This window comes from Amphiura filiformis, unplaced genomic scaffold (genome assembly GCF_039555335.1).
Source record: "Amphiura filiformis unplaced genomic scaffold, Afil_fr2py scaffold_77, whole genome shotgun sequence".
NCBI lineage: Eukaryota > Metazoa > Echinodermata > Ophiuroidea > Amphilepidida > Amphiuridae > Amphiura > Amphiura filiformis.
This window is the reverse complement of record NW_027305541.1, coordinates 362,566-387,893: the sequence shown is the minus strand read 5'-3', so window position 1 is coordinate 387,893 and position 25,328 is coordinate 362,566. Positions and strand designations below refer to the sequence as shown.

The window sequence follows — 25,328 nt, the reverse complement described above, 5'->3', positions numbered from 1 at the left end:
ACATTAGGCGTAGCTCGTCTCCCTGTGTTCTGATTGGCTGAGGCGCTGTTTTTTGTTGATCTAATAGCGCGTATGCCAACATGTCTGCCACTACAGTGTGGCTTTCGGCGTGCACTTTGGTGAAATAATTTTAAGGTTTATTGTCACATTATACAGTATTACAGGTATTGCTTGTAGTTTTAGGTTTTCGGTGTATTTCGTGAACGCTTCATTTGGACTTTTAGGTTCAAACCCGTCAATGTAATCTCGAAATATGAAATCTCATATCGTCTTCCGCATGAACATGATGAACGTACATGCGTGCGTGCATTGCCTGCATACACCAGACGACAGACAGGGTCTAATTCTGCATAAAACCGGGCAAAGTTATTTCTATAGATCTGCTGCGCATTCAAATTGCATTGTATTGCATCGTAATTTCATTTGTGTCTATGCTAATTATGTTTACACAACATGAACTCACGTGTTTTCAAGCAAATTCGCCGATGGTGATCAACATGATCAAAAGCGATCGGAATGTTACAAACACTGACAAAAGTACAGATCGCATTCAGCTTACTTCATATGAGATGATCTTTGGAAAAATAACGTCACGATTATGCACTTTCAGTTTCCCACGCGTTTGAACGGGAATTGGATTGCGTACTTTTTCGATGTCTAGTGGTGAGCAAATTTTTTCATTATTTTGAGAAAATGATGTCAAATTTTCTATTCTATATTGTTTGGTAATAATATCTTTTGCCAATAGTATGTTTAAATATGTAATTTTGTGTTTTTGATCGCAAAGATCGGATATTTTCGTTCCCGATTCGAATTCTGAACCCTTCGCAAGGGTGCCGATTTCGCAGAACTTTGACGATAATTTTGCCTTTTGGACACTTAAATGCTTTCGATCCTTAATTTTGTTTCAACCGAGTCTTAAATTATCAAACACAATACAGTTGGTACCACATTTATATACATTGATGAAATTTTAAAGATTTTTTTTTTTTTTTTAACCTTCGCAAATCGTTAAGTGTTTATTTTCTATTGACATCCAAAATGGCGTAAGCCAGTCCTCAATATACATAGGTACGGCGTATAGGACTGGCAAGCGAGTCTAGAAAAATACGGCATAATTTGTCTTGGTGTTTGCGGAATGCCATGCAGTAAAATATTAATACGTTGCGGCAATTCATGATTGACAACTAACAATCGGCGTGTCCTTCGTATCCTCCACTGTCAATTTCTTATCCACTCACTAATCCTCACAAAACAAAAGCTTTGTGTTGATTACGTAATGTGTGGAGGCAAATTGCAATAAGTACAATGAAATAATGAGTAGGGCGGGCTCGAGGCGGGTTTCTTCTTCATCTTACGTAACAGTATTGTTCTCCAAAAAAACCCGGAAGCTTGTCGTTTGGAACTCTAGCTGAAATACAGCAAGATAATGTAAGATAGTAAATGTAAACCTGTATTTTAGCTAGAGTATCTCGAGCTAGCATACACTGCAGTGAATTTGTATTGCGCGATGATTGATTCAATGTGAATTCGATGATTGCACTGAGTCTGCAGGCAGTATCTCATGTCATCACAGCCCAGGCATAATTTATTAAATCCACAATTAACAAGTATACTAAAATATCATACTGCAGTGATGTGCTTCCATTTCACTTTCAGATTTCTTTAATGACAATACAATTATGTCAATTGTCATGTTTGTTTTAATGTCAAATGAAGTTGGCGAAATGTGGACAACTTGTCTACCCTACCGGCGACAACCGAAACTGTTCTAATAATAATTGGGCCTCTGGGATAGTCGCAACGCAAACTTTAAGTTACCGGGCATTTGCTCTACATGTATTTAAGTTTGCACTGACTGCCATCTCAGTTTGTAGGTATGCTAGGTGAATTCAAATTTGCCATCAAACAGCATCATTTTATATATCAAATTAAAGCCCTTGAGTAAACAAAGCCAAAACTGAAAACCCTTTTTTCATAGCACTTTCCGTAGCAAAGTTACATCTTGTCAAAGATTGACTTTCATCAAAAAGATTCAGCTAGCAAAATTCCCCAAAACGGCAGTTCGGGGGTGTTTCTAGATCTTAGTCTCATTTATGATAGCAGCTTTTTTTAATGGGACTGCTATCAAAATCCCTCTAAAATTCCATGTGCGATTGTCTTATCACCATAAAAAATCATATATTTGGGTCAAGTGAAGTATAGAAAACATTTATGTAGGTTTCCTTCTTCGGCCAGTTGTTTTAAATTTCTATGTAAATTTGCATTGACATTTTCGCGAATTTGGCTGACTAGCAAATGTGTTAACTAAGGTTTGCCTGGGATACCTACAGTTTGGGTGATGTGCACAGATTTGGATGATGTACTAACATGAGGGCGAGGTGGTCTAAGGCGCTGGACCATTGGCATTAGGGAGCTCTAATAAAGCGAGGGGTCCGTGGTTCGAAACCCCATCCTGCCCGATCCTTGTTGCTCACTCTAAATAGTTCCAATAAGCCCTTTCGCAATTTCAGATCATGGTGCATCATGGGTAGGCCTAATATTTGCCGATAGAATTGAGATAAAACGATGAGGTTACTGTACACTTCAATGCGGTGAACTGTGCGTTTGCATAAAACATCTTGTACTGAGATTTTGCCAATTATTTTGTCTTTATTTCTTCATGATATCAATATATTTAATCAAATACAATGTATCATGAAGAAATAAAGACAAAATAATCGGCATAATTCCAGTACAAGATGTTGTTATGCAAACGGCACAGTTCACTGCATTGGAAATGCACTGCAGCCTCCTCGTGTTTATCTCTCGTTGAAATACTGTGTGACGATGTCTGAGCATGCGCAGTTGCAATTTTCCGAAATTACGAAAGGGCTTATAGGTCGGCAATATCATAATCATAGTCTCTTCAGTCTAGTAGAATATAATTGTGATATTTCTCCTCGCTCCCATCCACCGTGTAGAATGTGCAGGTGTACACGGTGGGTGCCCGCGTCTTGTGGTTGAATGGTCACGTAAAATGGCGGTTCCGTGTGTCAGACGAGTCAAACCTGAGCATGTAAAAAGTTGCAGGCCTTATCGAAATGAGTAGGGGGATCATCCCCGGGCTTGTTACCTGCACCCTCCCTAGGTCCCAGGGCAGTAGTACCGGTAGTTGTATAGGCCCTACAGTGATTGTAGTAGATTATAGTTGTGTACATGTAATGTTGTGAAATGGTGATATAGATAGTACACTGCTTTCTCAGTGGTGCGCCTGAAAATAGGCGGAATTCCCAAATACAATACAATACATGGCAATGAATTTTTATTTATTATGGATAAATATATGGAGTATTAAATCGAGTTTCAAGAAGCTGTGTAATTATTATTATGACAAACATGCCACTATTTAGGCTACAGGAGCCTTGTATTTTTTAGTACAAACTCTAATGGAAATCATGCAATTGTGTTGCACTATCATCAATCATGACTATACACTTTATCCCATACCATTGTTAAAGGCTTAATGTACGATTTCCTTTCAATTTTAAATTTGTCATTATATACTCAAAATGCTGAAATAATACTAGTAATAATTATCGGGAATGGTTTCTGTCCATTTTGAGCTGAAATAACGAGGTAAAGTGAAAGAAACACTGCTTGTTATTTTGATCGTTTAACACGCAGTTCTATGGGAGGACATAAAGTCATAATTCTTTGAATTATGACTTTATGTCGAACTTTGCTCTGTTTACCTACAAACACAACAAATTTGGCTGATTCCATTCAGGTGCAAGTTGTGACATGTGTAAACATTACAAATATGCCAAAAAATCAGGTTTGTAAAAAATCAACCAACTTCATATTATAAGATCGTACATTATGACTTTAATCAATCAGCTGCTCTCCCTACCCCCACCCACCCAACTTATTTCAACTTTTATGTTGCAAACTTGGTAGCAGTAGATTACTCGAGAACTCATGTAGCTTCGAATTTGCACACAATAGTTACGCAATAGTTTTTGCACCGGAGGTTTATATATATTCTGTAAAATGTTGAAATTTGGATGAAAGTTATTTTGATGAGTCAACTGTATCTTTTGAGCAAGATTTGCCTAATTTGGACAGTTTAATATTTTGCTGTTCAGAAAGTGTCATTTTCTAGCAACATTTTTGATGCAATCGCCTGTCGTGATCGGCTGTGTTTATTGTGTTTACTATGAACACATATCAGGATGGATTACGCAGAACACAAAGATCTAATATTCTTATTAGATAACACTGGTTTATTTATTACTGGAGGTCGCCACACACCGTCGACGTCCTATACGATAAATATAAATTTAATACTCCGTTGGTGAGCGACGGGCGAGTGGTAGTGAGCGACAGGCTTAGTGATATTTCACTGAACGCAAGAAAAGGAGTTCTATCTGATTGGCTAGCAATCGATCGCTTAGGTCGCTCAGTAGTCAACTACAAACTCATGCATTCAATTCGATTGAAATCGATTATTCTATTATTGACGAAGATAAAGAGCGTGATAGTGTGTCAATAATGTACATTGTATTGCAGCTGGATTTTACATGCATTCTTTTATATAAATTTTTTCTCAAAGAGTTGAATATGATTACAATTTTTACTCAGGATTTCAAATTTTTTACCCGCAAATTGCAGTTAAACATATCCACAGCAAAATACCGGTCCTCACTAATTAGTACATTTAATTTCCAGTTAGTACATTTAAACGAAACCTGTGATTTACGTGACAACAAATAAAATTTTCTTACAATAGAAATATCATATGGGATACTGATATAGTAGGTCGCAACCGCCACAAGCGTGGAGCTGCTACGATGTAGCTGACTTTTTGTTCCGTGGAGCCAAATTGACCAATCATGTTAGAGTTTTTCATTACTCGGAGGTAAAACTGACCAATCAAGTACGACTTACTCATTACGTGAAGCGAATTTAGTCATTAAGAATTTGCCAGACGAGCTTCACGTAGTTGCAAGATATCCTCGGTCACGATAGTTATGATTCAAAAAGTAATTTATGAAAAGTACGAACCGACTTATTATTAAGATGGACATGCACTCACAAGAAACTCATACAGTATTGTACACAACTATATAGCTAGGCAGAGTGGTGGTAATGCACACAATTCTGCGATCTGCAGTGTATCGCCGGGAGCTGATTTGTACATCTTATGCGGGCGTGGCTCATGGAATTCGACCTTCAGCAAACCAGTTCGGATTTACTTTATATACTAGTAGTAGGCCATACATACTGTAGTTACGGTACTGCCCGTTTTCCTATACACAATACTCAGTGCGCTCACCATTGACGCGTGACCTAGTGTATGTTAGAAGTATTATGCCATTGCCTATATGACGTCACTGTGTAAAAAATAACCAGTCAATATTTAAAGTATTCTCTGAAATTCTAGAAAATATAGTTTTGTAACATGTCCTAAATTTTTAGCTAATTTAGGTGTTTGGAAATATTGGTACTTTTGTGTTTTAGGAAGGATATGTAAACGACAGATAACACCAAAAAATATGAACAAATTATTTCTAAACCGTGTTAAGTCTGCAAACCATTATGCTTCTCATTTTCAAGAACGCTGGTTAACAATAAGCAGACTATTGTCTCATTTCGTAAACAAAAGCCCAGACAGTATTGTTACCTTTGCGTTCTCGCTTTATAATCATTCACCCAACTGAAACTATAATACCAGCTCATTGTTCATTGCACAGGTAAAACAGACACAAGTGCAGTGTGTATTTAACCAGAGAAGATCTGATGTAACATAGTTGAGCTGTTTTCATTGAGTATTATCTTGGTTTAATAGCTTTTAATGGGGTTTAAGTCCTTCAAAGGTCGTGGTGAATTCTACTGTAGACATGACTGCATCATGATTATTTTAAAGTCAACAACATTCAACAATATGATCACCGTGATAGTATGACAGTATCAGTACCGTGGGTGTCAGTGATCCTGGCCTGACACAGTAGACAAACAAACAAACACGCCACACACATGGCACATGCATGCAAGGTAACATTGACTATACACTAATCAAACAATGGTATTGATCCTGTACAACTGTTGGTGGTTTATTTACATTCGATTCATTTAAAATCCACATAGTAAACATTAATTTTGGCAAGAGTTTTTCTCTCTGGAACGATGATGCATCAACTGGCTCAGCGTAATGAAAAGATCTAACATGATTGGTCAATTTAGCTCCGCGAAGCGAAAAGTAAGCTACGCGTAGCAGCTCCACGTTGTGGCGGTTACGGCCAGCCATATACTGATCATGCGAAAATCGTAAAACATAGAATAGAAACAGTGTGGCGGCTCTCAAAATCTCAAATTGTATGCATAGCCTGAGTCATACGGCCTATCTCGAACAAAATCACCATGCGTATATGTTGAAAAACGTGAGGATTTATCGTACTACCACGGCAATTTTTAACACGAAGATATAGGGATGACGACGGTGTGCGCCATCTTGCTACTCTCTTATTATGGGCGCACATCACTATAGGCCTATGATTATGATGATATCAATACACCTTCCCTCCTTTAAAAGATAGGAAGTTACTATATATAACTTGACATCTGAAATTTTAATATCTCAAAAGTCCAATGTGACATAAATTATCCAATTAGGAAAAAAAAAATACTTATCGAGCACAACCAAGCATTTCGGTTGATTAAGTTAACATGTCACAACATGTGAAAACTTTTAAAATTATTGAAAACTTTCAACTTCAATTAACTCACAAAATTTTGAAATGATACCAAATTTTGACTGAATAAAGTGATTTAGAAAAAACAATCAGTTCTTGTCTTCACTTTTATGTAATTAAAGTGTGATTATATATCAGACATGTGTACCAAAACTTTGAAACAAGTTTTAAAGTTCAGAGTTCACAGACTCGTGGTACACAAAATTAATGTTCAAGAGTTCTATGTGCAGTCATACACATCACTGCTGTACTTCGGATTAGGCTTCCGGACTCTTGTACTTCTGCGGATCTCAGGTGGATGGTTCACATCTGGTTGCGCAGCTGGTTGGTTGTTGTTCCCTTCTGGTACTGGTTGTGCGGGTGCTTGCTGATCAACTACTGGTTGGTCGTCTGCGTCGTACTACCATTCATCTTCCTCCTCTGGTTCAGTCGTTGCCAACAGATGACGTCTGTTTCTTCTGAGGACTTCACGGATTCAGTTCTCACCTTGTAGGAACGGTTTGGGAGAACTTCCACAACTACTCCTTTGAGTGACCATTGTGGTTTGTTCATGGTTGGTTTCTCCATGTTTTGTAGTCTAACTGTAGCTCCTTTTTTCAATGTTTCAAAAGGCACAGCTTTTGCTTTTTTGTCATAGTTAGTCTTTTGTCTCTTTTTCAGCTCTTTTTTCTTTACAACCACATTAGAGCTGGGCGACTGGTTCTCAAGTAACTTTTTAGCTACTGGAAGATTTGATCTGATACGTCTGTTGAACAGTAACTCTGCTGGGGATTTACCATGTTCCAGAGGTGTACTTCTGTATACTTGAAGAGCTTAATTGATAAATATCTTCACGAGTACTAGTTACTTTCATTATCATGTTTTTCATAATCTTCACAGCATTTTCTGCTTGTCCATTAGACGATGGAAAGTGAGGACTTGATGTAGTGTGATCGAAGTCCCACTCCTTTGCAAACTCTCTAAATTCTTGACTTGAGAATTGAGGACCATTATCACTTATGACTTGAACAGGTGTTCCATGTCTGGAAAATATAGATTTCACTATATTTATTACAGCTCTGCTTGTAGTACTGGTAAGTGTGGAGATCTCAATATACTGAGAATGATAGTCTACCACTGCTAAGTAGTCTTTTCTGTTTACAGTGAAGAGATCCATTCCAACTTTTTCCCATGGCACTTGTGGTATTTCATGAGGTTTCAGTGGTTCTGCCTGTTGCTTCTTTCTGTTACTCATGCATGTTGAACATGTTTGTATCATATCATCTATGTCAGCATTCAAACAAGGCCAAAAAATAACTTCTCTAGCACGGCGCTTACACTTTTCCATGCCCAAATGACCCTTGTGAATTTGTTGCAACAGCTCTCTTTGCAGACTTGTAGGTATTACTAATCTATTACCCTTTAAGATCAGATTTTCTACCACTGACAATTCATATCTGTAGTTCCAGAAATCTCTGATTTCTACTGGACACTGTTGTCTCTGTACTGGCCATCCTTCCATTATGGCTTTAGTTAGCTTTTGCAGCACAGGATCTATCAAAGTTTCTTCTTTGATTTTCTTAGTTGAGCTTGTGGTTACTGGAAGTGATGTCATGATCATATCAACATAAACATCTATGTCATCTTCTATACTTTCATCAGCTTGTGATGATGCATTAATATCTACAGCTCGAGAGAGAGCGTCGGCTGTAAATAACAGTTTACCTGGTGTGTACTCTAACTCAAGATCATATCTTTGCAATCTAATGCGCATCAACTGTAATCTTAGCGGACTTTCAGAAAGTGGCTTCTTAAATATGGCTACCAACGGTTTGTGGTCTGTTTCAGCTTGTACTTTCTGGCCATACAGGAACTGATGAAATCGCTCGCATGCAAATGTTAATGCTAAACATTCTTTCTCGATTTGCGCGTATCGTGTTTCAGCACTTGTCATTGCACGAGATGCATAGGCTATTGGTGCCCACTGCTCATCATCATGTTGTTGGAGTAAGACTGCTCCAAGACCATCTTTAGATGCATCAGCAGATACTTTGCATTGTTTGTCTGGATTATAGAACTTAAGCACAGGGGCTGAAGAAAGCACTTTCTTCACTTGCTGCCAAGACTTTTCTTGCGCATCACCCCAAATCCACTCATTCTGCTGATCAAGTACATTAGTTCTCTCATCTAGTGCTGTCATTGATGACAGTTCTGGCACAAATTTGGCTAAACTTCCATTGCTTTTACACGGTGTCATGCTTCAGTGAATCCGACTCGATTTTGAATGCAATGGTCTCAAGCCTAGAATGTGAAGCTATCGGTGAGCAAATTCTTGGCTAGACTTCTCGAACAAGCAGTAGACTGAGTATTTAGGCACTTCACACTTGATATCGAGTTCAGCGTCCTTTTTTTCAGCTCATGACATAGTCCTAACGAGACAACTATTTCATTTATTAAATTATTTTCAAGGTTTCATTATACCGGTAGGCGGTCTTTAACCAATGCTTATGCACTTTTGTTCAAGGGCTTCTAAAGGCAGCCAGCCGTGTAGGGAGTGTTTTACCAGAGAAGATGTAATAAAGAGGAGGGTCAATGGAATTATATCATTGAGATAATCCCGTAGGTAATCCTGTCGCATCTATTCATAGTCCTTTATTCTCAAATACACTTCTAGTGCCCGTTTCTATTCATCGTTATGTATTCTTCTCCCGTGCATTATTTTTGCGAACTACCCTTCATAGCCCAAATTATATGAGCTCGCAAGCTCATCGATTCATTATATAAAGCCGATACCCTAAACAATCGAATCTAGATAAAACATACACGCTCAAATACTAGAAATACTACTTTCACACAACTATATATATAGTAGAGTTAGGTGGCGCTTTCGACACAGACGTCACATAACTATATAATTGTCTGTTCGGTATATATACCATCAAAAATGTACGAATATACATTCTGTGGTGTTAAAATGGTATAGTTACAAACGGTGTTCTATTTTGCAAATATCATTGTCATAAATTATGATTAATTACCTCAAATAAATCAAACATCAAATGAGAATAATCGAGCTTCTATTAATTAAAAAGGGCCAAAAACAGGTGGATCATAATTATACAAGATGACACTATTGCAAAAAATTCAGCATTTTATAAATGAAATACATGTAGGCCTATATCTAAAATAACATGGCGGGCCCGGAAAAACACACTAGCGCATAATATAATGATCATGCTTTATAATACTGAACAAATTGTAAAATCCCAATGTCGTGTGTTTTAATATAAGTAGATTTTTTAAAGTTCAAATTATAGAGCTATAAAGTCCAGTTGGCTTAATTTCTTTCTGCAACCATAATGGGCCGCAATATATCACTAACCGCATAGTCCGAGGCAAGGTTCATTATTGTCAGGGTTAGGGGTTAGGGTTAGGGTCTTATGATTAGGGTTAGGGTTAGGGGTTAGGGTTAGAGTTAGAGTTAGAGTTAGGGTTAGGGTTAGGGTTAGGGTTTAGGGTTAGGGTTAGGGTTTAGTGTTAGGATTAGGGTTAGGGTTAGGGTTAGGGATTAGGGTTAGGGTTAGGATTATATTCGTATTTATTAGTACTAATATACTAGTAATAGTATATTGTGTGTATGCACTTTATTCCGTAATCAATAAGTATCATAAACAAACAGCTTTCTGGCACAACGAATCATAGCACAGTCGTGTAGGCATTAGACTATGGATACATAGGTTGTGGGTTCGAACCCCAGGTAAACCTTTGTAGAATTTTAATTCTATCGATTTTATTTTATTTTAGTAAGTAAGAGGAAATAATAATGGTAATAAACTCGTGTTATATCTAGCCTCATAGGCCTATAATTACATGTATGTACTACGTGTTATCGCATTGCGGCCCATTATGGTTGCAGAAAGAAATAACGCGTCCAGTTGATATGGTTTTTTTCTCATCTCAATTCACCGTAGTACTAGTCGGACATCTAAATTGATCGTTTCCAGTGAACTGGTTCAGTGCTCTCTGTGTTCATAAAGTCAATTAGTTACAAACCATGCGTGAATAAGTTACTAAAGTATGACGTATGGCGCAATCGATACCATTGATAGTTAACTTATACAGGGATTGATTTTCTTTTCCAGTTAAATTTTACCTAGCTGGTCAATGACCTGACGGTGTTTTTAAAATGTAAGATATTTTCCCTAATATTAAAACTAATATAATGAATGCAGCAATTAATATTGCCTATTGTTTTAATACACTCAAAGTGTATGACGGATAATGTACACGTGCAAATGCATTCGTCAAGATAATTGCACTTGCCATGGAGTTAGTGCATTTATCTCTCGAGCCTATCGGCTCTCGAGCTAAATGCAATAACTCCACGGCGCGTGCGATTATCTTGACTAATGCATTGCACTCAGTTCATTATCCTTATCGTAGTTAGACATCCACTTGAAATATCCTATGATGTTATGTGTGTGACCGCCCATGGTTGACCAATTTTCACTTCAGAATTGAAAATATTTCCAATGTTTCTATAGAGAATTTGTTAAAAAGTATGAAACGCGTGTGTTAAGGACCTGCTGCTTGGATGGGATACCACATGTTGATAATACAAGAAAGAAATCGAGTGCTGTAAAATTTTCCCCCAAATCCACTGTTTTTGTAAATATATAAATTTCTAAAGAAGAAATTTTTAGGATTTTTTAGAGAGGTGATGATTGTTGATCATTTCTATTTTATTATTTTATGTATTTTCCTGTCATTTCCTGCCAACCTAATAAAGATATTCTGATAATTGATAACATTCTTTATCATAAATAATAGAGTCTGAAAGTGGCAACAAGTAGCAAAAAGTATAATTTGGAACTTCAGTCATATTTTATCTGAAATCTGACAAGATGACAGGGTCTACATGCATGGTGTGTAGGCCTATGGCATGATGACATGCACACACTGACCTATCCCTAAAAGCAGTTAGCTGCAACTTGTGTATCACACCCATCCCGGGTTCAAACCCTATTGTGGTATTTTATTGTAAGGCCACATAAAAAAATAAATTTGTTTCGCGTCCACCTGGTTTTGAAAAGTGAGGCGGGTTTTTTCTTTTTTTTTTCCTTCAAGTTGAACTATGTCTTTTTCGGATGATAACCAATTTTGGGCACCTGGCTGCACGCCAATAATTAGGCTACTAGCCCATGAAAAAAACGAGTACATCAATCATTTAGTCAAAAAAGAAATAGGTAGATCGAACATGTTTTACACATTGCATTGCACAGACTATAAAAAAGCTACCTATCACTACACACCCCTTTAAAAGGTTTTTTATGAACGAACTACGAACACAACACAGCAATATTAAATCATAGACATAGCTGCCGAGTTCTGTCCCCATAAGAATAGGCCGGCGGCCTTACTTTCCGCTTCTTTTGCTCAATACATTTATCGGTAGGCCTATACTACAAAATATTAATACTGCAAATCAATGATACATACTAAATACATTTTAAATTTTCAGCCTGAACCAGTCATCACTTAGTGCTAAATGTTTAATTCTATACATGCGGACTGCACGGCACTTTGATTTATGTTTGTTTTCGTATTTTTCAGTATTTTATCGTACTTTTGGAAAAAAATAAAAAATAAAAATAAATCCATGCGGGGCCCAAAACCCAGGCGAGCGGTGGACGCGAAACGAATAATTAATTTTATGTGGCCTAAAGCAGCTAAATAGGGTGATTCATCATTTACTTTGAGTGAGCGGTCTCACACATGAGGATAGCTTGATCAACCTCCTCTTTATTACATCTTCTCTGGTTTTACACACCAAAATTGTAAAAATATACACCCAGTTTTTGCCCACATGGCCTATACTTTGTACACAAATCTTAAATTTACACACCCAGTTTTTTAAATTTACACAACCAAACCTTCAAATCCTGCCTAAGACCCTGCTTTTGGGTATCGCCCAGTCCCAATATAATATCACGAATGCACATAGACGTAAACCTTTATAAAAGTATAATTAGGGAGTGTTCATTTACTTCGGTGGGGGCTTGGCATTGCGGAGGGGGGTGAAAAAAAAAAAAAAAAGTTTGACTCCTTGGAAATGGAACGCATACCCGGTACCATGACGGTCTTTAATTTCAAACTCGTTTGGACTTGGGATCTGGATGGCTCAGCCTGTTATGATACTTTGAAGTTTGCACAAGGGCACTTTTCATCAAAACATTGGATTTGCTGATTTTGTGCACCATCAAGATCCCAACTTTTTTTCTTGGCTTTTGTAATGTGACCATTTGGTACGTCAAAAAAATGCAAAAAGTAGGTTGGGATGATGATATGGCGCACATAAGGCTCAGAGATGCTGAAATTTCCAGGGCTTCAACAACTACTTGTCTTGAGTCACTGAAATTCCAGTGTAGTAACTGGATTCCTTGCCCCTATAATATAAACTTTTGTTACCAGTGTTTTATTAGTTTTTGAGAAAAATGCAAAAATAGTCACAAATTTACCACAGGGGTGTAGTACCCTGTTAAAATGTACCATACATAAAAGGGAGACTGGCTCTTAACATTGATATTGCTAGAGTTCAACAGAAGCAAAAGTACGGTAATTAAAACATCTAGGGAAATACGCTATTTTTGAGAGCAAAATGCGTGTGCCAGTTTTTGAAAATGCACAATTTGCGCATTTTCTTACCAAAAAGTTCAATGCAATATTTTAAAAAAATTCCTGTTTTTCTTTTATAGTTTCTTGCAAATTTTTGCGACAGCCTATTTTCTATATTTTTTAAAACATGGATTGCATTGCTGATCATTATGTGGATTCTTTGATTTTAGTGAAAACTACAGTCACCCATATCATTTGTATTATATTACAGTTTTGAGAGTGGAATGTGACTGTCAGATAAATCGGCATGGCTAAGAGTAACACTTGGACCAAGGAAGCTAATCGGGGACGGGGAGGCTCAGGAAACATGCAGCAGTCCAAAGGTGAAGTGACAAAGAGGAAAGATGATGTCATGAGTATTGAAGCTAGAGGTAAGAAGATGCAGGCCTACACTTCCATTGTTTTGATTCCGGTTTTGATCACTTGTGTTTGTACTGTTTTCCTGACAATTCTATGAGCTCTGGGATTGGTAATGTTTGGCCATCAATCGAGCTTTGTCTGTTTTTGTGCCTATTGTTGTTTGGTTTATCATGTCTGCTTAGGTGCATAGAGATGTTCATACAAGTTCCAGCACACTTAAGATTATCGTGCGATTCACTAACACAAGCATTGAAAGTGAAGAGGTCAGCACTAGAGTTGGGTACTATCACTTTTTCCTAGTCGACTAGTCTGCAGCAAATAGTCATGACTAAGACTATAGTTGCGACTATCTGTGGTCAAAATTGGACCAGACAATTGGGTCAAAGATTAGTGCAAATTAACTACAACAGGGGTGTGAGAGTTACTATTTCAGCTGATTTCCTTGTTTTTTGTTGCCAAAATATTCGCTTTTTCTTGTATTATCAGCCCATATTTGGCATTTTAACCCTGATTTTACGCTGTTTTTCAGCGTTTTTAGTGATTTTCCTCGTTTTTTGTTTGTGGCGTCTCACACCCCTGCAACAAGTCAACAACACCAATTTTAATGATGATTTATTAATGTACTTTATGATTACTTCATAGTGTTATTGGTAAGACAATGACTAATGTTTTTAACACATTTTTCACAGTTTGTGTGTTAGTTGGTTGGGCGGATATCGGGCGCTTTGAACATGTTTTTTTAACAAAATATAGTTGCGTTAGTCGACTTTTGGTTTTCAATAGTCGTAGTCGCGACTAACAACTAATTGGCGACTTAGTTGCCCAAGCCTAGTCAGCATTCTTATTTACCACAGTATTATTTTGAATCCATCTCACAGCCATTAATGTTGGTGAATTTGCCAAGGCCAGGTCAGCAGAGATCAACACATTGATGAAGAAAGTAAATGTCTTTAAAGGTGGCACCGGTAGGAGGAGGTCACATCAGCAACTCCCCCGTCACATGAGACGCAGAGCCAGTAGCCATAATGTCAAGAGATTACCGAGAAGACTCAGGGACCAGTTTGCTCAAGAGGTAGGTAAACTGAGGGTTGAGAACCAGAAAGCTTTAACTCACAATGACCTGCTCTCGAAAAATGAGCATAAAGTTGGCGAAATAACTTTTTAAGATATTCCAGATTTGAAATCCATATTTTATACCCTTTAAAATCATACCAAACATATTAGGATGGCTCCTTGCTTTGATCTTCAAAAAGATTCAAAGATTTTGATTCCCACTGTTCTCATCACAATATGTGCTTGCCATCTTCCTGGGCCATCTTCTCCCAGTCATGGGCATAATCAGGGAGAAGTATGGGATGGGCAGACCACACCCTCTCAAAATATATGGGGTTAAAATCAGGAGGAAAATAATGAAAATCAATATTAAATCAACTCTCTTTTGCTCTTGGGCAGTTCCCTGCTGACCGAGACAAAGTTCTACCAATCAGTCTTTTGCCCCCCCCCCACATGTCCATGTCTAGTCACCTGTTTTCACAATGTAACAAGGTTTTGTTTAATCCCATGGGCACTACAGCCTCTTTTCTTACAGCGCTTCTGATTGGTGTATAATATGGTTTAATCGTCCGAGTAACCAATAAAAATAAAGCTTTGATATCGCTCAGCAATTTAAAGCTTAATTCCCTTCTGTCAATTCTTTACCACATCTCTGATTGGCTCAATGCATGAAATACAAAATGTAGCCCTTATTGTAACCAATCAAAATAATTCTTAGAAGCCGATAATTTGGCGGGTAGTGCCATGGGGTTAAAGTACAAAAAAGTAAGACAGACTGTTATTTTCCATTCAAGTTTTCATTCTTGCATCAAGAATGTTTAATTTTCTTCAAACATCTAATTTCAGAAAGACAAAGTGGAAGCTCCTCAAAAGATGAAGCCAAAGCAAGGCCAAAGCGATCAAGACGTCACCGTCGTCGTCATAGCAACTTGAGACAAGAATTTGAGCGAAGACAGCGCCAACATGCGTGGCTGGAAACCCATTTGTGGCATGCGAAGAGATTCAAGATGGCTGACTTGTGGGGCATGCGCATCCCAGTGCAACCGTCTGACAAGAGCGCCCGAGCTACGTACAGGTATAAACTTCAAGCCGAGGGGGCTCAACTTTAGAAGTGACGGGTGTGTGCCTGTCATTACTCTCCTTTTTGTTGAAGTCGTATATATTCAATAACCCCCCTAACCAATAAAACCACCTGTTTTTATGTTCTACCCAATAACCTCTGATTGAAATGTCATAACATAATGTAGAAACTTTCAAATTCTCTTATTTCAGCAAATTTGTATGGACAATAATAGGATTTGGCTCAATTTTTAACTAATTTGCAAATGCTGGCATACTAGAAAAAGAAGAAACCCAATGTGTAGAATCAAAGGTCCACATAATACACTTTTTCTCATCACATGCACGTTTGTTTGTTTATTCCATGCAGGGCTGTAGCTAAGCATTGTTTAATACAAGACATTTCGTACCATGGTGTAATTGAAGTAAAGGGTCCACAGGACAGTGTACTAGAGGCTCTGTCTCATCTTACAAGCCAGCAAACTGGTAAGCAATCTTCATGAGTTTATTTGTCATTCATATATGCCGTGCCTCCCTAATAGGCTCTTCCTGTTGAAATCCTTACACCCCCTGTTAGGGCGGAGGTGGGAAACACATGCATATAAAGCACCTCCGATCTATCGACTCTGAGGACCGTTAAGGTGATAGATCAAATGTAGAAAGGGGTTAGTTGTGTGGTTGGGGCACAGGTACATGTAAATAAATTCCATTTGGGCATAGTTTTGGCCTGGTTTTGAAGAATATTTTAGCCCAAAATCAAGGTGAAGTTTGGTGTTTATTGTGTCCATTTGCAACTTTACACTATTTTATCCCAACATCAAGGAGCTTACTGGTTAAAAAAGAATATTCACAAAGCAATTCTGGTCAAATTTTGCCTGGTAGATTGCCTGGTAGGTGCAGCTGGCCAGTTTTGGGCACTCTGCCCCACTTCCTGATATGCTACTCAAGTCTGATTGTATTCAAATGAAAATTAATCCATTAATGCATCCTAAACCAATTTTTCTTTGTTTTGTCATTTGTAATTCTGTATAATAGGTTTGACATTTGGTTCAAAGGTGTACATATCAGGCTCGCATCACGGAGAACTTACACTATACCATAAAGACAAGTACCCCACTCTGCTCTATGTCCTGTCGATTTCCTATGGAGGGCGCTGCCCAGCGAGGAGCAGGAGAAACAGGAGAGCAGGGTAGAGAGACACCTGTGGATCTGGGTGCACCCGGCTTGTTATGACACAGTTCTGACGGAAATAACAGATGTGTGTCGGCAAGGTAAACAGAGGCCAAAGGTCATTAATGCTGAATACTAGAAACACCAGGGGCCACCAACAGAAATTTGTTGAATAGACCTTTTCGGTAAATCCCATAAGTCTTTGCGGGTAGACCTGTGATGTCGTCACGTCAATGTGCACATTGTTACTGCACACTTCATGTCTTTGAAATGCGCAGTAGCGATGTTCACAGCATGACATCAAATGACAGCATCTCGGGTCTACTAGCCAAGGCTTATGGGATTTACCGAAAAGGTAAATACCGGGCTAGTCTCCTCCGCAGCCAGTTTGGTTACACTCCCTCCACACAAACAGTCTGCCAATGGCCACTTATAACGCCGTTTCTGATTGGCTACACGTATGTACACATAGAGCTGTACATACAGGAACTTGATTGACCTCAGTCAGCTAGCGAGATGGCGAGTCAAAATTGCTCATGAATAATGAAGTAGCCGTCTAGCCGATCGACCAATTGAAAGCTTTGTTTGACGTCAAGCTGGATGACGTCGTCAGAAAACCGTTAGCCAATCAAAAAGAACTCGTTCGTTATCATTGGCAGACTGTTTGTGTGGAGGGAGCGTAACCAAACTGGCTGCCGTGGAGACTAATACCGGGCCACCAAAGAAGTGTACAAGAACTCCTTCTTCCCCAAGACAATAACTGAATGGAACAAAATGCCAGCTCTTGCGATTAACTCAAAGACAGTGGAAGCCTTCAAAGTCAACACAACAAAGCATTTCTCAAGTCACTAAATTTTAATGTGAGTCACCAGGTCATTTCAGTTGGTGTGATAGGCACATAGTACACTTTAAATACTGACTTAATCAAAAGAAGGAGAATGTCAGGGGATAGTTGTAATAGAATTAGAAAGTAAGAAATGAGCCCCGAGTTCATGCAGTTTTGCTCTGTACGAGTTGGTTCAACTCTTTTTGTTTTTGAATACCACAAATGCAGATACATGTATGTGATGCGTTCAAGCTAAATGAGTCCCGGTGGCTATTAAAACCAAATTTCAGTTTTAAATTTCATCACATGAGCCATTCTCAGAGCTTGATTTTGCTGAAAACCCCATCATAATTCAGAGATTTTCTCATTTTAGTGTTGCTCAAAACAATAAAATACGAAGGCTGTTGAATACTATTATTAGTAAGCTTATCTGAAGATCAATATTCCCGATGATATCCGACTCATTTTGCTTAATAATCACATAACATATTGTTGCAATTGTTAATCTTTGAGCCTAAAGTATGAATTAATCATTAAGGGCTGATACCTATTTACCATTGTGCAGGTTTCCCCAGCCAAGCTGCAACCACAATGCTTTTAAAAGCTCCCATTGAACATAGTTGGTAACCCACGCTTTAGAAAGGGTGGGTTTGAAGGGTCCACAAAATGCCTAAAAGAGTAGGTTTGAAAAATTTCTTGTTAAAATGCGTTTCCAAATATAAAGCGTGGTCACTGATCAAAAGGGCATGGGTTTAGAAGTCGACAGTTGCAATCTCAAAGCTTACTGTAATTTCGGATTGAATAACACTATAATGAAAAAAAAAAAAAAATATTGAAATCCCATTCTGTTTAGTCATCTAAACCTTCAATATATAATTCTCTTTGGATACAAATCTGCACCTCCTGGACCACCATAACCACTTATCAATGATCAGTAACCATGCTTGGAAAGGGTGGGTTTCGGAGTTGTGGTATAAAGGGTATAAAATAAAAGGGTGGGTTTGAAATAAAAAGGATGGGTTTGTATCACCACTGCCAACTATGTTGAATGAGGGATTCCCCAGCCAAGCTGGGGAAAGCTGCACACATGTGTTTAGGTATGGGCCCTAAAGGGGTATCTTGTGATTTTAGCATCTTCGTATTATAGTATATGGTTCAACAGATGTCCATGAAAAAGACTTGTTTCCCAAATTTCTGTTAATTCGGAAATTGAATTTGTAACTTGCGCATTATTTTACATATTGCAGTGCCCCATAGCACTGTAATGTAATTTTGGCCTGTTGACAGCCTGAAAAATCTGCAAGAAAGCTTATATACAGATATTATATGTAGTCGTAGGTTTTAATGGTATAATGATCTCCACTTGTTTGGAGCGAGTTGGGGGATGATTACTGTTAATACTTTAATGGCTACCAAATATTTATCCCATCTTTGCATACACAGACACAGGTATAGCAGTCCATGGACTCAAGGATGACCTGGTTAGATTTCGTCTGAGAGGACCATTGTCTCATCCCATCCTCCTTGATGCCTTGCAAACAGCTGATGTTGTGTCCATGCCAACTGACGCATCAGATGAGACATGGTGGGAAAAATTCTACTCTGTAAGTGTTGGAACTGTAGGGCTATTATAAGGCTCAGCAATATCCTCTAATAGGTCAGTCCATGCCAAAACAGATTGAGTGTACACCCACCCTCTTGGATTTTGCCCTCCTTTGGCTCAAACGTACCTTTCATGGATCCCTAGGTGAGGTCCTTTGATTTTCTACTCCAAATGCTAGACCATTCCGAGCTAAATTTATGTCTCAATATCTGATAGCAAGGAATTCTGGGTTCGATCCCTGGAGGAGGTCCCTGCTGCTATAATTGCCTCTTGCTGGTTGCATTCCTTACAGTTCAGAGTTGAGACATACAGGGTGGCTTTAGTCTAGAGGCCTGTGTGAATTTTCTCTTCATAAAAATGCAATAGGGTGTTCAAAGTAGGTGGAAAAATAGAGTAAATTTTACTTATTCTTCACAAACTGTGAGAAAACATTAAAACTAATTTTGTTTTTAGATTCAAAATTCATCAGACAAAAAAAAAAATTCTTGGGTTATTCAGATTCTGGGTAAGAGGTTTCTCACCAATCAACCTGTTTAGGTCGGAGTTAACATCCTTGTGAGATGGGGTGGAAAGGGGGGGGGTATGTGTGTGTGTTTTCTCTGTGGCCTGAACTACTCCCCATTCCAGAAAAATACAGCACCAATTTTTTTGGATTAAAAAAATATTATCCTGTTTGGCCAAATGAAGCATAGCTAAATCCTAATCCTTTAGTTAGTTCTAGCTGGCAATTAAAGTCAAATTTTAATTTTTTTGCAATGTGAGGGGAAAATGCATGTTTTCTTACAATTGTAGTCACAAAATTGTAAGACTTGGCACAAGTCTAAGCATTCAAAATCTTGAGTATAGGGTAAGAGTTAGCTCATGATTTTAATATTATAATATTGTGTTATTTATGCTAACTGGTTATGAAAAAGATTAGAAAATGTGTTTTCCAAAAAATTAAATACATAACTTGAAATTAGTCTTTGTTCAAGTCTTTGGGCTTGAATATCACAGAATAAGAAAAAAGTCGAAAAATGCCCTAAAACACATGTTTTTGGCCCTTATTTCCAAAAAATTGACCAACTATTAAAATGTTACTTTCATTGCCAGTTAGGACTAACTAAAGGATTAGGATGTAGCTATGTTTCATTTGGCAAAACAGGATAATATTTTTTTTTAATCTAAAAAGTTAGTGTGGATTTTTCTGGATGGGGGGGGTAGCAGTCACACCTCTTTCCTATTTATGTATTGTTGACTTTTTCAACAAATTTAAAGGGAGGGAGTAGATGGCATGTATTGGCATACATAACACAATGGGACATGTACCATATTGGTTTATCATGCATGGTGGACCAAACTGACTTTCCATAATTTTCAGCAAATGATATGCTATCTCAAAATGCATGTGCATTACAAATGTTGGTGGATTTAGCACTAAAAGCTATGTGTTTGGCTCCATTTTAATGGGTTGTAGGCCAGTGATGTGCCTACTAAAATCAACTTAACTCGGGATATAGTACATCTGATATACTATTTGTGACACAATTGATTCAACAGACCAAAGTCAGCAATAATGAAATTGGGATATAGGCTAAAATAAAGATGTGACAAATTTCATATTTTTGAAGACATATATTTCTCTCAAAATATCGTTGACTGTCATACCATTATTGTGATCTTGATAAGGCCAAAGGACAACAAAAGGTTTGTCCTAAAGCTCGCATGCGCATTTGTAAAATAGCGAGATTTGAAAAAAAAAAAGAAATACAGACTTTTTTTTTATTAAAAAAAAAATTTAAAAGTTTTTCCGGAAAAATTTGGCGAAAATCTGATTTTTTTTTCTCAAAATACCATAAAAGCTTTGTGAGCTTTGAGACGAACCTTTTTTTTCTTTAGCCTAATGAAAACATAACGCGATAAACAATATTAACATTATCATGAAATGCCTATATAACAAGTCCACTTGCTTGCTAAAAACTAGTTTTTTATACCCACAGAACGCAGAAAATACTCAGTCCCACCAGGATCAGCAATCTACATGGCAGAAGCTACAAGCTGTCCAGTCTAGTTCAGAGCTCAATCCACGCTGCGTGATGGCTCTAACTGTCCGAGATCCAAGAATCCTGATACCGCAGAAGAGAACCAAGATTATGGTTGATCCGGCAAAGGTTAAAGGTGAGGTGTGATCACTCATTGAACTGAAATTCCTATTCAAAATATTATTTCCCTATAAATTGTGAATGTGTAATTGTTACACTCAGCACAGTACTGCGGGGGTGCTCTTGCCTGTGTGTCATAAATATTATATTTGTGATACGATCTGGTCCATGGAGGCCAAAGGTTGTAAATTTGAAATAGAGAAAAACACAAAAATATGGAGTGAAAAAACAATAAAATACATCAGAAAATAAACATCGCAAAATTTCATAACTTTAGAACCAGCTTACTGCAGCCACAATTAAGCTTCCATTGAATGAGGGTTCTCCCACCAAGCTCAAGCTTGAGAATTTTCAGGCTTTTGCCTGAAGTCAGGCAGTTTTATGTTCCAAATTTATGCTTTTTTTCCAGCCTGTTTTGGGCCTTTTAAGACTGAATTTACATATTTCAGGCAGTTTTCAAAAAACCCATTCTCATGCCTGCAAGCTGAGAAAAGCTGTGCACTGGTACTTAGTTATGAGACCTATAAGTAACTTCATAAAGCTGAAAAGTCGTCTCCTACCAAATAATTTGTAAGAGGTGAAAATAAATTTAAAAAAAAAAAATGTTGAGATACTGATGTGGGAAGTTAGAAAGTTGACACATCACGTCTGTAGATAAATTGAGGTGATCTGAATATGAAGATTTGAAGATCTGAATTTGAAGCAATTTCAACATTGTATACTATTTTTGCCATTCTTTCTAAATCTGCAGTTCCCCCTTCATCAAGTACCAGCAGCAGTTCATTCAATTGTTTGTCACCTCTGTGGGATGCAGATGTACGCGAGGCAGTGAAAACTACACAAGTGGTCCAACACCAACTCAACCAGGAGAGAGCCAAGCTTCTAGTACCAGGCACGGAGCATAACCTAGGCAGACAGGAATCAAGGATACCTGTGCTACTCCTTCATAATCCTGGGGTCAAAGGTCAAGGCAGCAGGCAAGGCATTATGGGATATGGCACTGGTTGGGATGTTGTTTTACCCGGTGGGTGGGCAATGGGGTTTTGGATCGCTTTGATATATCGAGGAGCACGCGCAGGCGGGGTGAGGGAATCGCGAAGTTGTTCTCTTCAGCAAGGATTGCCACATTTTCCAGAAGATTCCATTGATACGGAAGCTGGGAAGGCACAAGCTGTAATGCAGCGGAAAGAGATGGAGAGAATCCAAGGGAGAAAGCCTCCTGCAAAGAGACCCAACTATGGAAAATTGGGTGTTCCTTCTCCGTTTAATTTGGAATGGGTCAAGTTGGTTGATGATTGGAGGAAAGAAATTGAGAACAAACAAACAAATGAACACTCCAATGCCGACTCATCAATAGTAGTTGTGAGAGACCATGTGAAGCTGCAGAGTTTGAATGCTGTAATGAATCATGCTGATAGGGTGGCAAAGAATTTGAAAGGAAGGAAGGAGCTTATGGAAAGGTACAAGGCAGAAGTAGTTGCTGTGAGTGGCAAGGGGAAGTCGCATAAGAGGTGTGCTTCTGGCTCAGAAATGGAATTAACATCCTGGAAGAAGCTCAAAACAGATGATGCAGAGGAAGTTGGAAGTAAAGAGCTGGAATCAAAAACAGACTCTTTGCAACAAGCTGCACCCTATCGAGGTGACACATCATCTGAAGATACAGACCCATTAGCAAGTGTAGGACTAGCCGATCCCTATATGTATGTATGTGTACAACTGAGCCTTATCAACAAAGGTGCCCCTGGTCCAAACAGTGTCATTTGCCTCCCATCTGCAGCTGACTTAACCCAACTAGAAAACAACCCACATTATGGAGGGCCTATGGAACCAGTACACAAAGAGTATGTGTTGCCAAGGAAACCAAAGAAAAACAATACCAAAAGGGCTGATGATGAGAAAACTGATGAAACCAAAGGAAAGATCATAACAGATAAGTTAGGAGTGCCGAATTTGGAAGACATAAATCTAGTCAAGTTCTGTGCACGTAAGGTGATTGGGTATCTCACCAATGGAGTGCATGCGTTGAGTACAGGGAAAGGGTATGGTGTAGGGTACTGTTGTGTGTTGGGGTTGCGAGAATTGGTTAGAGGGAAGCTTAAGGACAGACCAGCTGTAGTGTTGGTGAGGGACACTAAGTCTTTACAGTATAGGTTTGCTAGCATCAATGTACAGGTCTAATGTGCTATTCTATTTGAAATCCATACACTCCCTTTTACACGGGGGTGTGGCAATCCTGTAAACTCCCATAGTTACTGATTGCTAGAAGTTTGACTGATATAGACGAATCCAACGAGCCAAGTCATGGTCAGGATTTGGTCGGCCATCTTTGGTTTCCCGCTAGCACCAACCTGGGGTTTTGAGCGCCCGATTGTGCAAATAAAAGCCGCCTAACACCTGGAGAAGATGCAAAGATGAGGAGGGTTAATAGAATAATATATACAATAGAGGTAATCCTGTCGCATCTATTCATACATAGTCCTTTTGTTCATCCATTTGTACATGAATAGATGCGACGGGATAACCTGCGGAATTATCTCTATTCGTATTATTCTATTAACCCTCCTCGACCTTATCTAGGTGTAAGGCGGCTTTTATTTTCACAACTGTTGGAACTGTATTGTGTTGTAAACTTAAATCAATCTTTTGTCTACCTGTGTTTTCGCGGAAGGTGTAAAACGAGTGATGGAATGCAGTTTAAAATTTTCGCCAAGGCCGAATCATTTCACATTTTGGATGCATTGTAGCCGACGGGGACCCAACTAAAGGCTGCTAGTCAGGTGTAGGGATGCGTGTATTTGGATTCGTCTATAGCATATTATTCAACATGGGAATTATTTAACAACATTGAATTATACTTGCAGATTCCTATTGCTGGCACCACAGAGGTATACTGCCGCGTAGCTACTTCATTGGCACTTAGTGGGTACTCTAGAGTAACACATCAGAGCTACTTCATTGGTACCTGTGTGGGTTCTCTTGAGTTACACACATCAGAATCATAGATACAGTGCCCGTAGTGACATATCCTGCACTGGCACTGCACTGGTACTCTAGTTAGCCACAAAGTAGCTGAGCTGCAGTGCAGCTATGAGGGTGGCATCAATAGAAATCTGGTACTAGTATAATTGACATCATAGAATATTGAAATTCTTATGCCCAACCCCACCCCTAAGTTTTGAAAAGCAGTCAAGGCTTAACTAGCTGTATTGTGCGCATATCTATTTGTGTACAAAAACTGCATAATATTATGCATTATTATCATAATGGAGGCAACTTATATGTGCCTTGGAATTATTTCGCTATGCGGCCTGGTAAACTTTGATTCAAAGTGTCTAAAGCATTTTTCACCCTGATGTGGCATTTGCGTCTTTAAGTGTGTGCGTGTATGCGCCAACACTTTGAGCGAACTCTAGCGATTTGATGTCACTGCCACATCAGTCTGGGGAATGCTCATGACTTGAAGGTTTATGCACCAAATTGAGTTTGCACTGTCTGCACTTGACCAAATGCACTATAGCAGAGAGGTGTAGCCAGGACCAGTAGGGGGTAAAGGGGCAACAAGGCAACTTTCAAATTGTTAAAAATGGGAGAGATGGGGGCAAGAGTTCTCACAATTGAGCCATCCCCCCTTTCCCCCACACCTTGGCTACACCACTGCTATAGCATAATCATCATCCTTCTTCATAATCAGTGATACAGGAAGGTCACATGTGTGGCTTTTAACAAAA

At 38.5% G+C, this 25,328-nt stretch overlaps 1 protein-coding gene across 1 annotated transcript; it reads left to right on the top strand.

The window, feature by feature from the left end:
• The first annotated feature begins 73 nt into the window (after positions 1-73).
• On the top strand, positions 74-24,933 carry LOC140144749 (ribonucleases P/MRP protein subunit POP1-like). The gene is given in 10 exon segments (XM_072166556.1): positions 74-164; positions 13,600-13,759; positions 14,627-14,824; positions 15,648-15,876; positions 16,231-16,346; positions 16,896-16,973; positions 16,976-17,131; positions 19,300-19,460; positions 21,439-21,616; positions 22,352-24,933. Coding segments are annotated over 9 exon segments (2,667 nt in total). The 5' UTR covers positions 74-164; positions 13,600-13,635; the 3' UTR covers positions 23,779-24,933.
• The last annotated feature ends 395 nt before the right edge of the window (positions 24,934-25,328 follow it).